Here is a 16,265-nt window from a genome sequence, read left to right as displayed (position 1 = left end):
AGTTTTCTTGGGGGAAAAAATAGTCAATTGTATAAAATGCCTTTATAACGCGTTTATTGTTTGAAATGGACAATAACAATCAAACCACCAAATGAGATAATAAGTTAGATAATGTACATGATATTGTAAATAAATGTAAGGGACTTCTTCATCAGTCTACACCAAACCCACAAGCCAACTCACTCAAAAATTGCAGCACTGTTTGCGCACCCCTTTCACTTTGATATCTCTCGCTTTGCATGCCTGCATGAGAGTGATATGGTTCGCTGTGGGGTATACAACAAAAAAAACATCGCCTTTTTTCTGTATTTGGCGTGTCAGGTGTGCGGCAACTGCAAGTAATGTTGTACCGGTAAGTCCATTCTCAACTCGTTTGGATGTCTCCAATGGACGGACTGGGCTGGCCTAAAATACTGATGGAAACTCGTTGACTGACTCACCAGACTGACACCAGAGTTTACTTGGATCACTGCTGTCTTATCGGAATGATAGACTGCTGTTAAGGCTCTCAATTCTTTTCAGCACTAACTGACAACATGAACAAGAAGTGGTTTGAGACAGACTCCCTGCATGTGTGCCACAGACACACCAGAAAATAAATAGAAACACACCAAAGCACCCTGAAGTTATGAGCCGTCTGATATCACTCTTTCTATTGTGATAACAGTTAAATGCAGAATAGAAATGATTTTCTCAGAGGGTAAATTTTTTAGCTCATTCTGTTCCTTTGTCGAACACAGAAAGGCCCCTACTTGCAAAGAGGTTTGTCGTCACTCATCTCAAGTAAACGGTCATGTTGACCGGCCTCTTCATCTGCGATGACCCCGTAGATGCACCCAAGAGACAGTCTACTGTCAAATATTCTGTAAAGAAAGACAGAGAGTGATGAGCTTTCGCATTTAACTCATTCACTACCAGCCGAGTAAAAAAGATGGTAAAAAAGTAAAAAAAACATTTGACGTCTTTAGCCGTCAATGGCAGTAAATGAGTCAAAGGCGATCTTATCACAGCTTTTGTTTTGCTATATTTAGCGACTTTTCAACCCTTCTAAACAAATATTTTTAAAAAGGTGACTAGCAACAAATCTTGCAACCTTATGTGGTGTTAATGGAGATGTCTGGAGAGTGTGAGACTCTTTCCAGAACAGAAAATATCCTACTCCTGATGTCATAATTCAGCAAAGTTCAGAATGGCCCGAAACGGCGTAGATTTAGGTGAGCCAAAGTATTAGAACAGATGGATTTAAAGTAATCAAATATATGGGCTCAATTTTTGTACACGATGCAAGTGAGGCGTGAGGTGTGGTCTAAATCTACACAGGGGCAGGCCAGACTAAATTTGGGTATTTTCACAGACCGACTCAAGTGGCCGCAGGGTGGTGCGTTTTAAAAAGGGCATTGTGCGCCGTTGTGGCTGTGAACACAGCTAACTTGATTTACCGCCAAGCGGCTCCTCTCGCGTCCTTTAAATGTGCCTTCCTCCCTTATTGGGCGTGTCTGTGTGTGACTGCAAAATCCGATTGACTTGAAAGACTTCAGTTCAATTTGCTGTTGTCATTACGTGCTACATTATTGATGAAATTTACTGAGCCCATTCCAAAAGAATCTATGACCAGATGCTTTCCTTCTCTTAACGCGAGCCTTTCCATAAGTTTGGTAAAGGTTCATTTTTGCCTTATCAGTCGATAAAACTTTATCCTAGAAATATTAACTCATTCACTGCCATTGACGGATATAGACGTCAAAAAGTGCATTAATTTTACTGGGCTGACAGCAAATGAGTTAAGGCGTGTCTGATGCAAACATTATTGTGATGCTGTCACTCATGCTCTCTACTAGTTGTTACTGTTGTCACGAAGAGTTGTTTTAGGTTGCTGTATTTCTTCACACCTTTGTGTCATCAGCAGCAGCTGTTTTCCTTGATCTACCTGTTCGACGTCTGTTGCCTACTATACCAGTGAATTCTTTCTTCTTCAGGACATTCCAAATAGTTGTAAAGTACTGGCCTGGGTATGGTCAAAGATTGCGCAATGTCTCTGATTGATCTTCTCACACTTTATAGAAAGCCCTCCGGTATTCATCTTAGTTAACCCTCTAAGTCAAGTGTGGGCAACCTACGGCCCAGGGGCCACATTAAAAGTTTGAATCTGGCCCGCTGAACTTGAAAAAATTCAATGAATAAACCTTGTTAATGTTTTATTTTTTAAATACTGTGGCTTTTCAAATACATATATATTTTTGTCATGCTTTTGTTCACTTACATTTCAAATTAAATTTTCTCAGATGAGGCGAGGTTACCTAAACACTCCATCCATCTGCTACTGGTCCAGCGGCCCCTCTGTCAAATTTTAGAACTCATTGTGGCCCGCCAATCTAAAAGGTTGCCCACCCCTGCTCTAAATTATATGAATACATTTTTTCCAGTTAAAAACCCTAATCTGAAAGTGTTCATACAGCCCCGACTGTCAGCCACATGTTCCTATACTTTTGTGTACATGAACGGGTGGGTTCAAACGAACTGTGAAGTTTTGCGTCATATCCAGATATAAGTGTCTTTAAATAAAAGCTGGAATGCTATTTTCTTGTCTCGTGAAATTCAGTCATAACTTAAGCATAACTTTCAACCTCTATGTTTATTCTCCTGTGCAGAACTACAATTTCATATCTTAAGAAAATCGTAAAGAATTCACAAATATCAATTAATTATGTGTTTTAACTACAATTTGTAGTTTCTACATTGTGATATATGAACCATTAAGGATAAATAGAAGCATGGATGTTTTGTTGTAGTGTATTTGTAAATGTACCTTATGGGTATGATGGCCACAATGGAGATCAAGCTGGTTAGTATCAGGACAAATCCAGGAAACCAACTAAAAGTCTCTTGGTAAATCTTGGCGTAGAGAAGGTTAGTTCCAGCACTGGATATTTTCAAAGACAGCTGCAGTGAGATAAGGACTTTACCTGGGAATGAGATGGATTCAGAAGAAACGATTACATCATCATTCAACCCTTCACTTGCAAAATCAAATTATGTTCCATAACTTGTATATACGCAGCAGTGAACACAATTGCCAGTCAGGGGAACCTCATTTCTTTTTTGTAGGGAAATGCTCAAATAAAAAAAAAATCCTGTTACTGCATGTTTGACTTCCAAATCGCCCAGCGGCAAACTTGACTTTCTTTCTGTTTTCACCAAGCCACTATTTTTCCCGCTCTCAGGCCTGAATTAATTGTGCCAATCTATGCGGGTTATTTCCAAGTAGTGACGTTCATTTTGCCTCCAATGACTCAAGACAAAATGACTATACATCATAACTATGAAAACGTGTACAAGAAAATTGTCTGATAGACTGGTAAAATTAATTTTACACAAGTTTTAGCACCATTTGTGGAGGGACTCAAGCACACCTAAAGTGAGTACAAGCACCGCCAAAATCTGAGACTGTCTCCTTCTTTAACAAGCTAGAAAAATGTAAACTATACGTTACAGTGCTTGGTTAAAACCTATTTTAATAAAATACATTATCACCGCTTTTGCTAAAAAAAAAAATTTCTACCCTATATGGGTCCTGAGTGAAGCCGTCTGGAGCACTGTGAAAATAAATAGAAATTGGCCCATGTACAAAGGAATCACAAAGAAATACTTGGCACACAATACCATTAATCAACTACCGTTTGATCAAACCTCCATCTGTCCGTTTTATTTAGTGTTTATCATCATTGGCCTGCTAGCTTTGGGTGAGGGGCGTGGTAAATAAAACCCTGGAATGGCCACGAGCCAATCACAGGCAAACAAACATTCACACACCTCTGGTCAATTTAGAGTATTCAATGGTCCTAACATGGAATGTCTTTCAATGTGGGAGCAAAACGGATTACCCGAAGACAACCCACACAAGCACGGAGGACATCCAGGCAATAAATAATTAATAACTCACTGTATGAAGATCCATGGACTTGCTGGGTCAGTAGAGAACAGATCAACGGAACAGGCATCAGGGAGAAGAGTGCTAGGGCACGGGCTAAAGAAAAAGTCCCAGTGTTAACGTTGTTATAGCACAACCTTTGAAAATACAACAGGTACTTTTGGTGCATCAGTTGGAAAAACACCCTTGTGCCAAGGCTGGAGAAACTAGGATAGAGTATTTTTTATCATTTTTCTTTGTGAGTTACATGATTGACCTTGTAGACAAACAAATGAGCATATTCTGTGTTTTGAAAAGCTTTGATTACGATGGTGGCCTAATAATGGAGGATTTATTTAAAGCAATCCTATAATAACTTACCAATGAAGAACACGTATGTAGTGGTGGCAAAGGCCATAGGAAGCATGCCTGCGGCATTGGAGAGCATGCCGATAGTGATCAGAGAGTTATCACTGAGCCACCTTGATAAAATTACGGAACTCAGGAAACTTGAGAGTGTAATCAGGAACCCAGAGGCATTCCCATAGCTAACCTGCAGGAGCCAGATGGGTCATAATTAGAACAATTATGAGCGGGATAGACATACCAATAATCGGTCTGCGTGGAAGACAGGGCACTAACAGAAAAAACATTTTCATTCATAATGTAATGTGAACATCAGTAGCATTTTAGCGTTTAAAATTGACTCACCTGAGTCACATTCCAGTGAAGCGGTTCCATTAACTGAAACAAGACCAGAATGTTTCTCGTTGAAGAATCTATAGCATTGTAGAGCAGTCCTGACACCCACAGCAATATAACGCTCACAACTTTGTGTGGATGGTCACAAGTGGTGTCGTTGACTTGATTCAAGGTCCTGTTATCACTCAAAGCTCCAGTCTGCATGGAAATGTTTTTAATTTTAATGTCCGTTATTCAAACACAATGCACTGTACAATGTCCAAACTACAAGGTATTTGTCAGGCTTTACAAATTCAATAAGTGAAATTTCCTTCTGACGTCTTTGTGATCATGCATTTTGAGCATTTTTTTAAGGCCAATGAATGAAATCCAACAGCCACATAGAACTCGCCTGTAGAAAGAAGATCACGTAGAGCATGCTGGACGCATGAAGCAGAAAACATAGCAGTAAGGTAACAACACCGGGTCTCAGGGTTGTACTAGAGAAATCGTATAAGTGTCCTGCTGTCATGCAGCCCACAACACCAGATAGTCCACTGATAAGCTCGGCTCTCATCAAGAGTTTGGATCTATCCTGCCCCGAAGTGCTAAGAGACAACAGAGTCATGATGCCACTCCAAAACACAGTAGAGCCACCACATAATCCAGTGATGATTACCTCCACCCACAAGATTTTGAGAGGCCAGTCCAGTATCAGCATGAATAGCACCACGAGCCGGGACAGCATGAGACCCAGAAGTGGGAGCGTTATCAGGCTTTTCCTCCAGCCCATGTCCCCGAGCCATGCCAGAAAAAGTCCGGGAAGGATGGGAGCCAGTTGACTCAGGACTCTGTAAGTCATGAAGAAGCTGGAGACAGAGACCTGCCAGCTGTCCTCCAAACGGGATAGGTTGGTAACCGATTGGCTTGTAGCATTAACGTATCGTTCCTTCATCACCATCGGAAGAACAGTCAAAAAGAACGCGTTCCCCAACTGAACACCCGTTGCCACGAGCTGAATGCCCCAAACTAACTGATCTCTGTTCATATCTGTGACAGAATGAGACATAAATTGTGTGAACTGAAGATTTGTCAACACCTGTGTAAAGATCCGCCTGTCATGTTCCAACTCTGGCTCCTACACTGGTGGCCAAGCATATCGTGAATCTTTTGTCTGCTTAAACAAACATCTACATGCCATTAGTAAGCATGGGGAAACCACTAATAGTTCATTATTTTGATTGATCTTATTTATTTTTTTGAATTCTGTACTTTTTACTGCGCTTTTTTTTTTTATTACTTTTTACTTGCACTCCTTATAAATGGACATTTGTACTCTCGCGCCTTACTTTGTCAAAGTAGGTTTGTTAGTTTGACGACAACGGGGAAAAAAAGGCACTGCAATGACACTGAGAAACGTGCTACAAGAGCAATAAGGAGAACAGCAACAGATTCTGAGACACAAGATATTTCCCATTCGTGGCCACATTTGTTCGAAGATGTGTGACATGTCCCCTTACAGACATTAAAATGAAAAAAATCCTTTTTAACATGCCCTTTAATGCATATACAGTCACTGCGGAGATGATCAATAAAATGGACATCAAAGAGGCAGAAAGAGCGATGCCTGAAAAAAAAACATTGAGCTAAACATTTTGCTAGAGTCTACGAGTCTGTCATCATAATTAAAGGGGGTGTTACTACGGGGCTTCATTCTCCTACAGTCATTATTGTTAATATAATTAATTTTATTATTACCGCGGGCTCGACGTAACAGCCTGCAGCCCGCCAAATGCAGGTGAATCCCATTGATGATAATTAATAATCTATCTGTCTGTCAGTCTATATATCTATCATTTACCCTTATCTAATCTACATACCGTATCTCTTCCACTGGAACAAGACTATACGGAAATGTTGCATATTTTTTCCTATTATATGAGCTGTTTGCGAATGCGTACCTACTGAAGGTTTTGTGCGGTTGCTGTCGTAGTTAGCGATCCACAGTGGCCTCTCGCGGTTAAAGTCAGAGGGCGACCATGTTGCGTTGCCACAAAACGTTTTTAGTGCGTTTTTCGCCAGGATGCCTGTATGGAATGTATAACGTGTCGCAAAAGTATATCATCTCAGTAGCGCTAATCGTAATTTACAGAGGTAAATATGACGGAGACGACTCTTTAGAGAAACTATCACGTTCTTACCGATGAAATGCACAAGGGGATCTTCTTACAGACTTATTGGTCCCTGTACCCACGTGATCTAATCAGCCCGAAAAGTGCACATAAAGTGAAATGCCCTGATAGGACAGTCCCTAACTTCCATAACGGGAACAGGCTTACCATATCACATTTGATTTTTTTTTTAATGGTATTCAGATTAAGCTATAAGGCATTTCACACAAGTACTATAATTTAAAACAAAACAATTAACCGTGCTCGGCTATTAAAAAAAAAAAATCTGATTCTGCAAGGGAATGAGCAGTTTGCTTAGTTCTGCCAAAAGCTGGCATCACTAGTAGGGCATTTACCACCTCAGAGATACCTGCTTTAAAATGAACGCCAAAAGGTTTTCGAATAATGAATTATAGTAGTTGGACGATAATTCAATTGTATTGACTATAAGCACTGTGAATGGCTGGCAACCATTTCGGGGTTTGCCCTGCCTGCTGCCTGGCAATAACTGGGACGGGCTCCAGCACTCTGCGACCCTTGTGAGGAGAAGCGGATCAGATAATGCATGATTATAAGGAAATGTAGATGGGGTTCGGCTACTTTAAATTCATATCCAAGTGGTCTTTGGCTTAATATGCAGCCACTGCCATTCCCAAATCAGAGCTTAAATTAATAATAATGCCTGTATTTGCCACCCGACAAGTGAATAAACTACACACTTCTGTAATGAAAGCCACTTTTATTGGTTGTAGTCAATGTGAGGCTACAATGGCCTAAACGGCATGGATGGCCTTCCAGCGGATCAGAGGTCCTTTACTGGGGATGTACTTCACACCACAGCCATCAGGAATGACGCGCTTCTCAGCCATCATTTCATCAAAGTCGCAGGCATTGAACTTGGTGAAGCCATACTTCTTGGAGATATGGATCTGAAGAAGTAAGAAAAACACAGGTATGACCAAAAAACCTGAAGAACAGAAACTAAGGATTTCTTTGTCTCAGTGGTCCCTTAAAGAACTCAGCACCTCACAGCTGAGGACATACACAACCAAAGAGTTGCTCTCTGCAGCCTTTGCACACCAGAAATGCACCACAGCAAAACCAGTCATCTTAATAAGCTGCATTATTTTAAGATAAATACATGTTACATCAAACAAGTTAAACATACGCTTATTTATTTTTTGATAAAGTGACAGCTGCATACCTTCTGCCGGCCGGGGAACTTGAACTTGGCTCTGCGCAGGGCTTCAATCACATGCTCCTTGTTCTGGGCCTTGGTACGCACAGACATGATCACCTGACCGATGCGCACACGGGCCACAGTGCCCTGTGGCTTACCAAAAGCACCACGCATTCCTGTCTGGAGCCTAAGAGCAGAAAGGGGACAATTCCACTTTGGGGATATTCAAACTCATGAACACATCAGAATTTCTATCACTCACCTGTCAGCTCCGGCACAGGACAACATTTTGTTGATGCGGATGACGTGGAAAGGATGCAGACGCATGCGGATGTGGAAACCATCTTTACCGCAGGTCTTCACCATGTACTTGTTAGCACAGATACGGGCGGCCTCCAGAGCTGCACAAACAGCCCACCCAAGCAACAGGAAAGGTATCATTACCTCAACTTAAGTCACAAGTCCTGACTGGGGCAAACACAAAATCCCCAATAACCACAAATTTCCAAGCATTGACAGTTCAGGGGTGAGGAGGGTATTCATTGGGGCAATGCACACTTTTGGGCACATAAAGGAGTTGAAGCATTTGAAAGTTAGTGTTTGACATTTGTCCAATCACTTGGTGCTGAACTTTGATTTTCGTATTACAATCACTGCATACAGGAGAGGAAAGAAAGCAAAAAAGGCCTGACGGGTTTCTCACCTTCCGAGGACAGCTGCTCGTATTCATCGGAGACCATATGACCGCACAGGGGGAACTCATCTACCTTTGCCTTCTTCCTGCCCAAGTCAAAGATCCTGATCTTGGGATCTTTAAAAACATACATATACATATATTTGTCCGAAGCATTTTATTTTACAAGATCTTCATCAAGTTGCAACTTAACTCTCATATTGATTTTCTCTGAACATGTCTCAATGGTCCCTTAAAGAACTCAGCACCTCTCAGCTGAGGACATACACAACCAAAGACTTTATGTCTGCAGCCTTTGCACACCAGAAATGCACCACAGCAAGACCAGTCGGCTTAATAAACTGCAAGGGGGCTGTCAGACAACCATGTTGAAGACCAACACTGACAATGGAATAAGGCTGAGCAATTTGAAAAAAAAAAAAACCTACTCGTGATTTTATTGCTCAACATTCAGATTGCCATTTATTGAGACTTTGTCAAGGACCTCTTCCATGAAAAGCATTTTCTTTTATCTACTGGCACTTCAATTACAGTTGTCATCTTACTACTCTGACTTTTTTTAAGCATGAACAACAATTGTTTCAAGAAACAATGACGTAAACATGTAGACTGCACTTCCAAAGAATTGAACATTTCTAGTCCCTATAACTAATATATACTTTAACAAAAAAAAGTCTACTGACAGACCAAAACAAAGCAGACATTTTTGTTTTCCAGCGTGAAATTTCAGCGTTAGCTATTTGAAAATTGCATTGTCCTACAGTGCAATGTCTGTTTGAAGTTCATAAATAATTTAGTCGTACAATCCATATTCACTTTTGAAGTAGGAGAAAGTGACCCACTTACCAGGCACACCCCTACAGAAGCGTGACTTCGGGTAGGGTTTGTTCTTGCAGTACCTGTAGCTGTGGAGAAGGGATTGGACAAATTGGTAATTGATAACAAGTATTAATTATTAAAAAAAAAAATTAAAAAAAGGACAATAATTTTAAAAACTGACAATCTAAAAATTTGCAGGACTACCGGAACAACCAACAACCATTCTATGTCACGAAACATTGTTCAATTCATCCCATATCTGGTCTCCACATATCCAGTATAGAGTGGAGAGTATAGGTGAGTACAAACGAAAGTTTGACACTGTTCTAAATGAAGGCATATCAGCTCATTTTAGAAACGTATGTTAGGCCTTTATCGGAATCAACGCTAGAAAACGTAAACAAAAGTATTACAGTGATATTAAATTAAGCTGATATATATTTTTATATTTAACAATGAACGCTTCAAACTCCAGTAAGTTGTACCCGGTAGGCTCGCGTAATGCTAGCTTTGTGCTAAATGACGCCAGCTACATCGTTTTCTATAAAGCAAGAGCCACGGAATAAAATAACATAAAACGCAAGAGTCACTTGAGACAGTGCACAAATCAAGTGACGCCTTTCAGAAAGCCAAGGAGCCAGTAGTATTTTTGCCATAAGGCCCGTCAGCAAGCACAGTCCACATGTCGCAGGGTGGAAGCCGCTGCCATTTTACAGTGCCTGGTCGGCCCTTGCCCTGACACGTTAAAAGAGACAACTTACCAGCGGGCTGGTCGACGGCCCATGGTTGCAATCTGAAAAGGAACAAATAAATACGTGTTATATGGATAAGGTTTGTCGCTATGCTTTGAAAAGTAGCGAAACTTCTCAAATTGGCTCCAGAGTCAAAGAAAATGCAACGCGACCACGCACTCACCGAATGGAGGAAAGGAAGTTGAAACCACTTCCGCTTCGTCATACGCTCACAAATTTGCCGGTATTTTTTCTAAAAATTAACATTTTTAGGCTCCAACACAAAAACGCAATTTAATATATTGGTTTGATTTGAATATTTTAACATGTTTTTAAAAAATCACTGCGGTAAATGTTTTTGAAGTCGGGTGTCTTGTTTCGAATGAATTATGGGAAATGTAGTTTTCTTTTGGCAAGATGTGATCGGTAGTTGGATGCTCAATAACGGCGAAAACTCATGATTGATGATATGCTAGGTGCAGTTAATTTTCGAGTGTTTCAATTTTATTTGTTACACTATTGTTACTATTTTATTTATTTTACATTAATATTTTATATGTTGTGTAACACAGTTCCAGTGCGAAATATGTTCTGAGCTGCTAAGCAAAATTAACCTTGCGACTGAAGCACAGGTAGACATGTGTTCACTCAAGAAGCAAACAGTTTTACAACACCGTTGTTCTGCTAAACTAATTTGAAAGTAATAATAGGTTATTAATTTGTGATATTGTGACATCGGATCAGTCCGTCTGAAAAGCCACTCACTGTTTTCACCTTTTGCTATTTCCGATGTTGAAGCAGGCCAGATCGGTATAAAAATTGAATGGACGGAAAATTATAAAAACTTTACATGAACGTCTTGTAACTTCTTCCTCTGTTCAGATTCGTCAAAGCGAATGTCTACAAGATGGCCAGCAAGAGGCACTCTTATACCAGTGTATGTGAGTACTGTTTGTTTTTCCTTTGCTTTTTTTTCTGTGCCCCACACTGAGAAGTAATGATTTCATCTTTGAACTCTTGTTAATGTGAAACAGTGGGAATGCGAGGAATTCCAAATCTGAAATCTGCTATGAAATTACTCTACCGAAAACACATTTCTATTCCTGAGGATGCATTGATTACACTTGTCCAGATGTCATACTTTGTTTGCTATTGAATGGGTATGTGTGCTTCTGCACATAGCTGATATTGCTCTGCAGTTGGCTGATAAACAATGTAGGCAGTGCAGGAACATTACTACTGGATCAGTGAGTCGGAACACTTCAGTTAATCTCCATCATGTAACTTTGAACTCTGACTGGTATCCCTGTGGAGTCTCATGTGAAGGTCATCTATCAGCTTTGGGACATTACCATATCTTGTCTAATCCTGTTTTGTCTGAAACATTCCAGACTTTCCTGTGTCTGAAGGGCAAGGATGACATTCTGAAGCATTCAAGGGAGCAAACACCAAAAATGTTTCTTCAGTAAGTGTTTGTTTCTGATGACCTCCAATGCTGGGGAAACACAGACACACACATAAGGGTGCGGCTGATAACACCTCATGTGAAAACGGAAACGTGTGCAGTTCATGTGATCTTTCCTGGGGTGGGTGTTATTTGCAGGGAACAATGTAAGCAGAGGGGTCAAGGTCAATTCCAGCTTACTAGAAGTCGAGAAAAAGGTTTGAGTATTCAGTGGATTTCTTTAGGAGTGTCTAAGTTTGAATTGGTATTGGGTATCAGGCCACCCAATGGTTTAATGAAGTTTTAAAGATTTATTTCTTTTATTTCAATCATAAAAACCAACATCGTAAAAAACAAGATAAAAATTCACTGTGCAAGTCCATCAATTTGATGTGTTTAATTGAATTAAGACTTCTTGTGAGTGCACACTACACTCACCTTGCTAAATGACAGTAGTTGTGTTATTCTACGTGCAATAAAATCTAGTTAAAAAATAAATAACATAAATATCTTAAATTTGATCCATAAAAAAAATGTGTTTTTTTTAATAACAATTTTGAAGTGTTTGTATTTCAATGATTTTAATTCAATTATTGAAGTTTTTTCCCGCTTGAAAAGAAAAAGGAATAAGCAGCATTTTAAAAAAAAGGTAAAAGAAAAATAACTGTGAAATTATGCCCCCCCCTCAAAAAAACAAGAAATATGAAATGAACATTGATTGAGCCACCCCTGTGAAATGCATTTGTCCTCAAGTGTGTGACTTTAGATTTCTGGATCAATGAACAAATCCAAGCTCCCCACAAACATTATTTTCATCATTCAATCAGTTGTTAGAAATAATAACTTATATTCATTTTGACACATGCTGATAAGTTACAGATGATGATACAGGTGCTGATAATCATTCTTCAAAATCAAGTTAATGATTAACCCTACAGCTGCCAGTGTACCTCTGCCATTACAGTACCTTGAATTTTTAAGGGCCTTTGCACATTTGCACATTGTTCTGGAGCATTGGTAATTGGCAGTAACCTTTAGGACGGAAAATATTTGTCTTTTAGTCTATTTTGGGTGTCATTATTCTTTTTGATAACCAATACTATGAACCCCAACTACAACCAATGCAATTCACAAACCATATGAACAGCTTCAGGATAGACTGCAATGTGTGTATTGGGGGCAGCCGGGGTGGATTTAGTATAGGGGGGGGGTGTCAGAATTTGGTTCTATACCCCTCCATGTGTGTCTATGTTTGTGTAAGGATACTAAAATGGGGAAAACGGTTCCTCTGGAGAATTCCAAAGAGGTCAACTTCTCAGTTTCCTTATACTGGAAAATGAATACCAAGTTTAGAAAATAAAATAAGATCAAGATGACTTCAGGCCTGCAGTCAAAGCGAGATCAGAACAGAACAGAACAGAACAGTAGAAACAGATTGCATGCTTTAAAAACACAACTGTGGGAAAAAACTGCGTTGTTCGCTAATGCCACTAATAGCACTAACAATACCGCAGGAAAAATAGTTTTGAATAGCTGATGATGAAGATGAATTTACTCAAACCAATATTTTATTTGTAAATATGTTTTATTAAGTTACAGATGGTGTTGTGGTTTATTTGCCTGCGTGCAGTAACCATGGGGAAAAAAATCTTTCAGTGATGGGGTGAAAGCAGATTTGAATTGTCATTTATTTATGAAAAGTGCCAGAAATGGTGTTCTAAAAAATACATATTTCAAATCCAAACTATGAGTTCCCAATTTCAATGTGGGCCAGATGGTCAACCACATCATGCAGCAAGAATTGATGGCAAGACAGCTTGTGGCTTCCTCACCATGGCAATGTGCCTGCTCACAATGCCGTGAGCATCTGACACTTCCTGCTCATAAGAACAACAGCGCCACGTTTGAGCCACCTCGCTACTCACCTGACCTGGCTTCATGTTATTTTTTTTTTTCACCCTCTTGCCCAAGCATGACATGGTTAATGAGCATTAGATTCCAAAACTCTTGTCCTAAAGTTGCTGCCAATAACCCGACCACCTCCAACATACAATTTGGAGGTCTGCTTTTTGCACATTAATTCATGAACAAATTTAAAACCTCATTAAGTAAGTTGTGGATGCGGAATCCCATACCCAATGTGATCACCAATTTCCTCTTGAGGTACTGCATGACCAAGCTTAATTGGGGCAGTCAAGCCATGATCACCAAGACCCGAATGTCCATGCTGGGTTGGTCTGCAAAGGCCTGGACCTACCTCATTTATCAACAGGTGATGTAGGCTATATGCTTTTCACCAGCTGGGATGGGCTCCTTCAACTTTCCCCTGACAATAGTGTGGAAAATAGATGGATAGCAGTAGATCTGTCAATGTGGATTTGGGCTTTAGAGTCAGAGGAAAAGTGTTAGACAAAAATCGATTTTAGGGAAAAAAAGTTGTCCAAGAGATGCTTGGAGCAGTGCAAGTCTCTGTGCTGGCTACTGTCAAGCTGCTCTTGAGCAAGGCATCATCCGCGCCAACCTAGCTCAAGAGGTGCGGAACTCTTTATGCACCTCTTTTAATGATCTGACACAAAGTATACATTGGCATGTGAGTTGAATTTCCCCTTAAGAGACATCCGTCAGCCCAATATACGATTGTGGTGGAACTATGGGAAAGCAGCCAAGTGTTGAAAGAAGCCTCCTCATAATGCATTTAAGATGTAAAAAAAGAAAAGTAGAGACTGCATACATTGAGAGGCCTTGCCATGGGTGAATACTAAGGTATGGGTTAACACGGTCTTCATTGGAAAACAAAGTTAGCATCAAATTCAAGTCAAGTGCAGGTTAGAGCTGTCAATCTTAGAGCTCTGTGGGGGAGGACAAAAATGGAGCATATGGAAGTCATCTGTGTCTTTATTTTTCTGTCACTGATTTGGATGACACTGGCGTTCTCCTGGATAAAAGAAGCACAAATGAACAAGACCCAAGTCAGTAAGTAAATGATTTAAAAAAAATGCTGAGTGGACTTTTCTAACAACTGTGGATAAGGAAGTGGAGTATTTTTCCATGGAAATCTAAGGGCTGTGAAAAAAACATAACAAGGTCTGACGTATATGATTTATGTCACGACATGTTGCCACACAGAATGTAGAAATAGCAAAAAGACCGGTAAATTGTGATTTCCTCCAAAATTGTGTGAATGTGGAGAGATGCTGCACTATGAAACAGACAGGCAGACGGCTAAACTAGCTAGCTAGCTAGCTAGCTAGCTAGCTAGCTAGCTAGGTATCTAGATAGATAGATAGATAGAATATTGACACTGATATACTTTGCCATTGATTGGCTGATATGAAATGATATAAACAAGAACTATAACCCTGGCTAATCCCTAAGAATAACCCCCTGATAACTTGTTCATATAGGAATGACATCAGAGTCAATTGACAGGAAGATGTTTGAGTCTTCTGTCAATGTTGCAACATATTTTTTTTTTTTTTATTGAGAGGGTGATGGCTACAATAAGAATACAAAATGTGTGAAAGTCTGACTCCCAGCAACTTGAAACCAAAAGGAAGTGTTGCAACAATGCCACAAGTAATTACAAAGACACTAAATCTCCAACAGGGCACACTAAATACAATACCTAACATGTGTTTTATCCCACCATGTGTGTCCATGTCTCCCACTCTGCAGGTCATGTCTCTGCAGGTCTGTGCTGAGCTCAACTGCTTTAGTCATGAGATCATATGATGTCATCCCCTTCCTGCCGAACCCTGTGTGAGTGCACACAGCGAGACAGAGCGAACAACTGACAAGAGTTATAGAAATATAGGTTATATGCGAGGAAGAAAGATGTTATTGACAACAGTGTATTTCCTCCTGAAGCCTTTTCTGATTTAAGTCAATATATATATATATTAACACAAAATTTGTTCTTATTTGTGTACGACAAGATAATTTTCATAAAAGAAATGCTCTAGTTATTCTGTTTTCTTCCCAATAAACTTTAAGGCTGTCGGTTTTGTTTGATATTTTCTCGTCAGCTTTTTTTTTTTTTTTTTTTTGATGTAGCATTCATTCAGACAGTTCAGATATAAAAAAAAAAATCAAATCACCTTCTATAGCTAGGTTGACTTATTCCATACCATCTAGAACGGAAGAGGATACAAAATTAAACTATACTGTGCATGGTTGATTCACATGAATTTGTATCTTCTTTTACTGACGATGGTTAAAAAAAAAAAAAGAAAAAAACTCTTAAGAAGCCAGACAAAGAAAACATGTTTTGAATAGCGGGAAACATCACAGTTGATTGTGAACTAATGCACCAATTCCTTTCAATAACAAAGACAAGACAGTACACTCGCATGCTGCCTATCATGCAAAACACAAATCGAGGCTGTGCTAGGGCACTGTCAGAAACAGTTCATGCATATTATCCAGGTTGAGAAGAAAAGCACAGGAAATACTCTCTTTCCCACACCGACATTACACTATGCATCACTTTTATACAGATCACTGCTAGTTTTAAAGGTTAGGTTTTCTTCAGTGTGTTGTAGCGCATTCACAAAGTGCATTCCAAACAATCGAAGTTAACAGCCTCATAAGTGAGATCAGTAGCACAGTGCCAGTCTATGCAGTGTGTCAAAGGTTACG

At 39.8% G+C, this 16,265-nt stretch overlaps 3 protein-coding genes, 1 long non-coding RNA gene and 2 other non-coding genes across 7 annotated transcripts; 1 reads left to right on the top strand and 5 right to left on the bottom strand.

The window, feature by feature from the left end:
* Positions 1–37: 37 nt before the first annotated feature.
* On the bottom strand, positions 38–7,326 carry LOC148339842 (solute carrier family 46 member 2-like). Its single transcript, XM_088289277.1, has 8 exons — positions 7,287–7,326; positions 6,790–6,813; positions 6,554–6,675; positions 4,619–4,807; positions 4,289–4,460; positions 3,941–4,024; positions 2,807–2,963; positions 38–863 (listed from the first exon to the last, which is right to left on the bottom strand). The coding sequence occupies exons 1-8, from the start codon at positions 7,324–7,326 to the stop codon at positions 749–751; spliced, it is 903 nt and encodes a 300-aa protein (XP_088145403.1). The 3' UTR covers positions 38–748.
* Positions 4,959–5,716, bottom strand: LOC148339843 (solute carrier family 46 member 2-like). Its single transcript, XM_088292031.1, has one exon. It carries the CDS (start codon positions 5,655–5,657, stop codon positions 4,959–4,961), a length of 699 nt encoding a protein of 232 aa, XP_088148157.1. The 5' UTR covers positions 5,658–5,716.
* A 152-nt stretch (positions 7,327–7,478) lies between the features above and the next one.
* Positions 7,479–10,374, bottom strand: rpl10 (ribosomal protein L10). The gene is made up of 6 exons (XM_088291796.1): positions 10,214–10,374; positions 9,480–9,538; positions 8,643–8,750; positions 8,202–8,340; positions 7,964–8,126; positions 7,479–7,688 (listed from the first exon to the last, which is right to left on the bottom strand). The coding sequence occupies exons 1-6, from the start codon at positions 10,234–10,236 to the stop codon at positions 7,533–7,535; spliced, it is 648 nt and encodes a 215-aa protein (XP_088147922.1). The 5' UTR covers positions 10,237–10,374; the 3' UTR covers positions 7,479–7,532.
* Positions 7,751–7,883, bottom strand: LOC148339841 (small nucleolar RNA SNORA70). The gene has a single exon (XR_015842714.1). It is a non-coding gene; the product is annotated as a small nucleolar RNA SNORA70 (small nucleolar RNA).
* Positions 8,848–8,980, bottom strand: LOC148339840 (small nucleolar RNA SNORA70). Its single transcript, XR_015842713.1, has one exon. It is a non-coding gene; the product is annotated as a small nucleolar RNA SNORA70 (small nucleolar RNA).
* Positions 10,375–10,383: 9 nt separating the features above from the next.
* On the top strand, positions 10,384–15,481 carry LOC148339838 (uncharacterized). 2 transcript variants are annotated; one of them, XR_015842593.1, is made up of 4 exons: positions 10,384–10,427; positions 11,066–11,124; positions 11,575–11,648; positions 15,303–15,481. It is a non-coding gene; the product is annotated as an uncharacterized LOC148339838 (long non-coding RNA). The 2 variants fall into 2 exon arrangements; XR_015842592.1 differs by lacking the exon at positions 10,384–10,427 and adding an exon at positions 10,680–10,815.
* The last annotated feature ends 784 nt before the right edge of the window (positions 15,482–16,265 follow it).

The sequence above is a fragment of the Idiotropiscis lumnitzeri genome, chromosome 3, assembly GCF_059441095.1.
Source record: "Idiotropiscis lumnitzeri isolate Australia: NSW breed Sydney's pygmy pipehorse chromosome 3, RoL_Ilum_1.0, whole genome shotgun sequence".
Lineage (NCBI taxonomy): Eukaryota > Metazoa > Chordata > Actinopteri > Syngnathiformes > Syngnathidae > Idiotropiscis > Idiotropiscis lumnitzeri.
The sequence above is the reverse complement of the archived record's forward strand: the minus strand, read 5'-3'. Positions and strand labels throughout refer to the sequence as shown.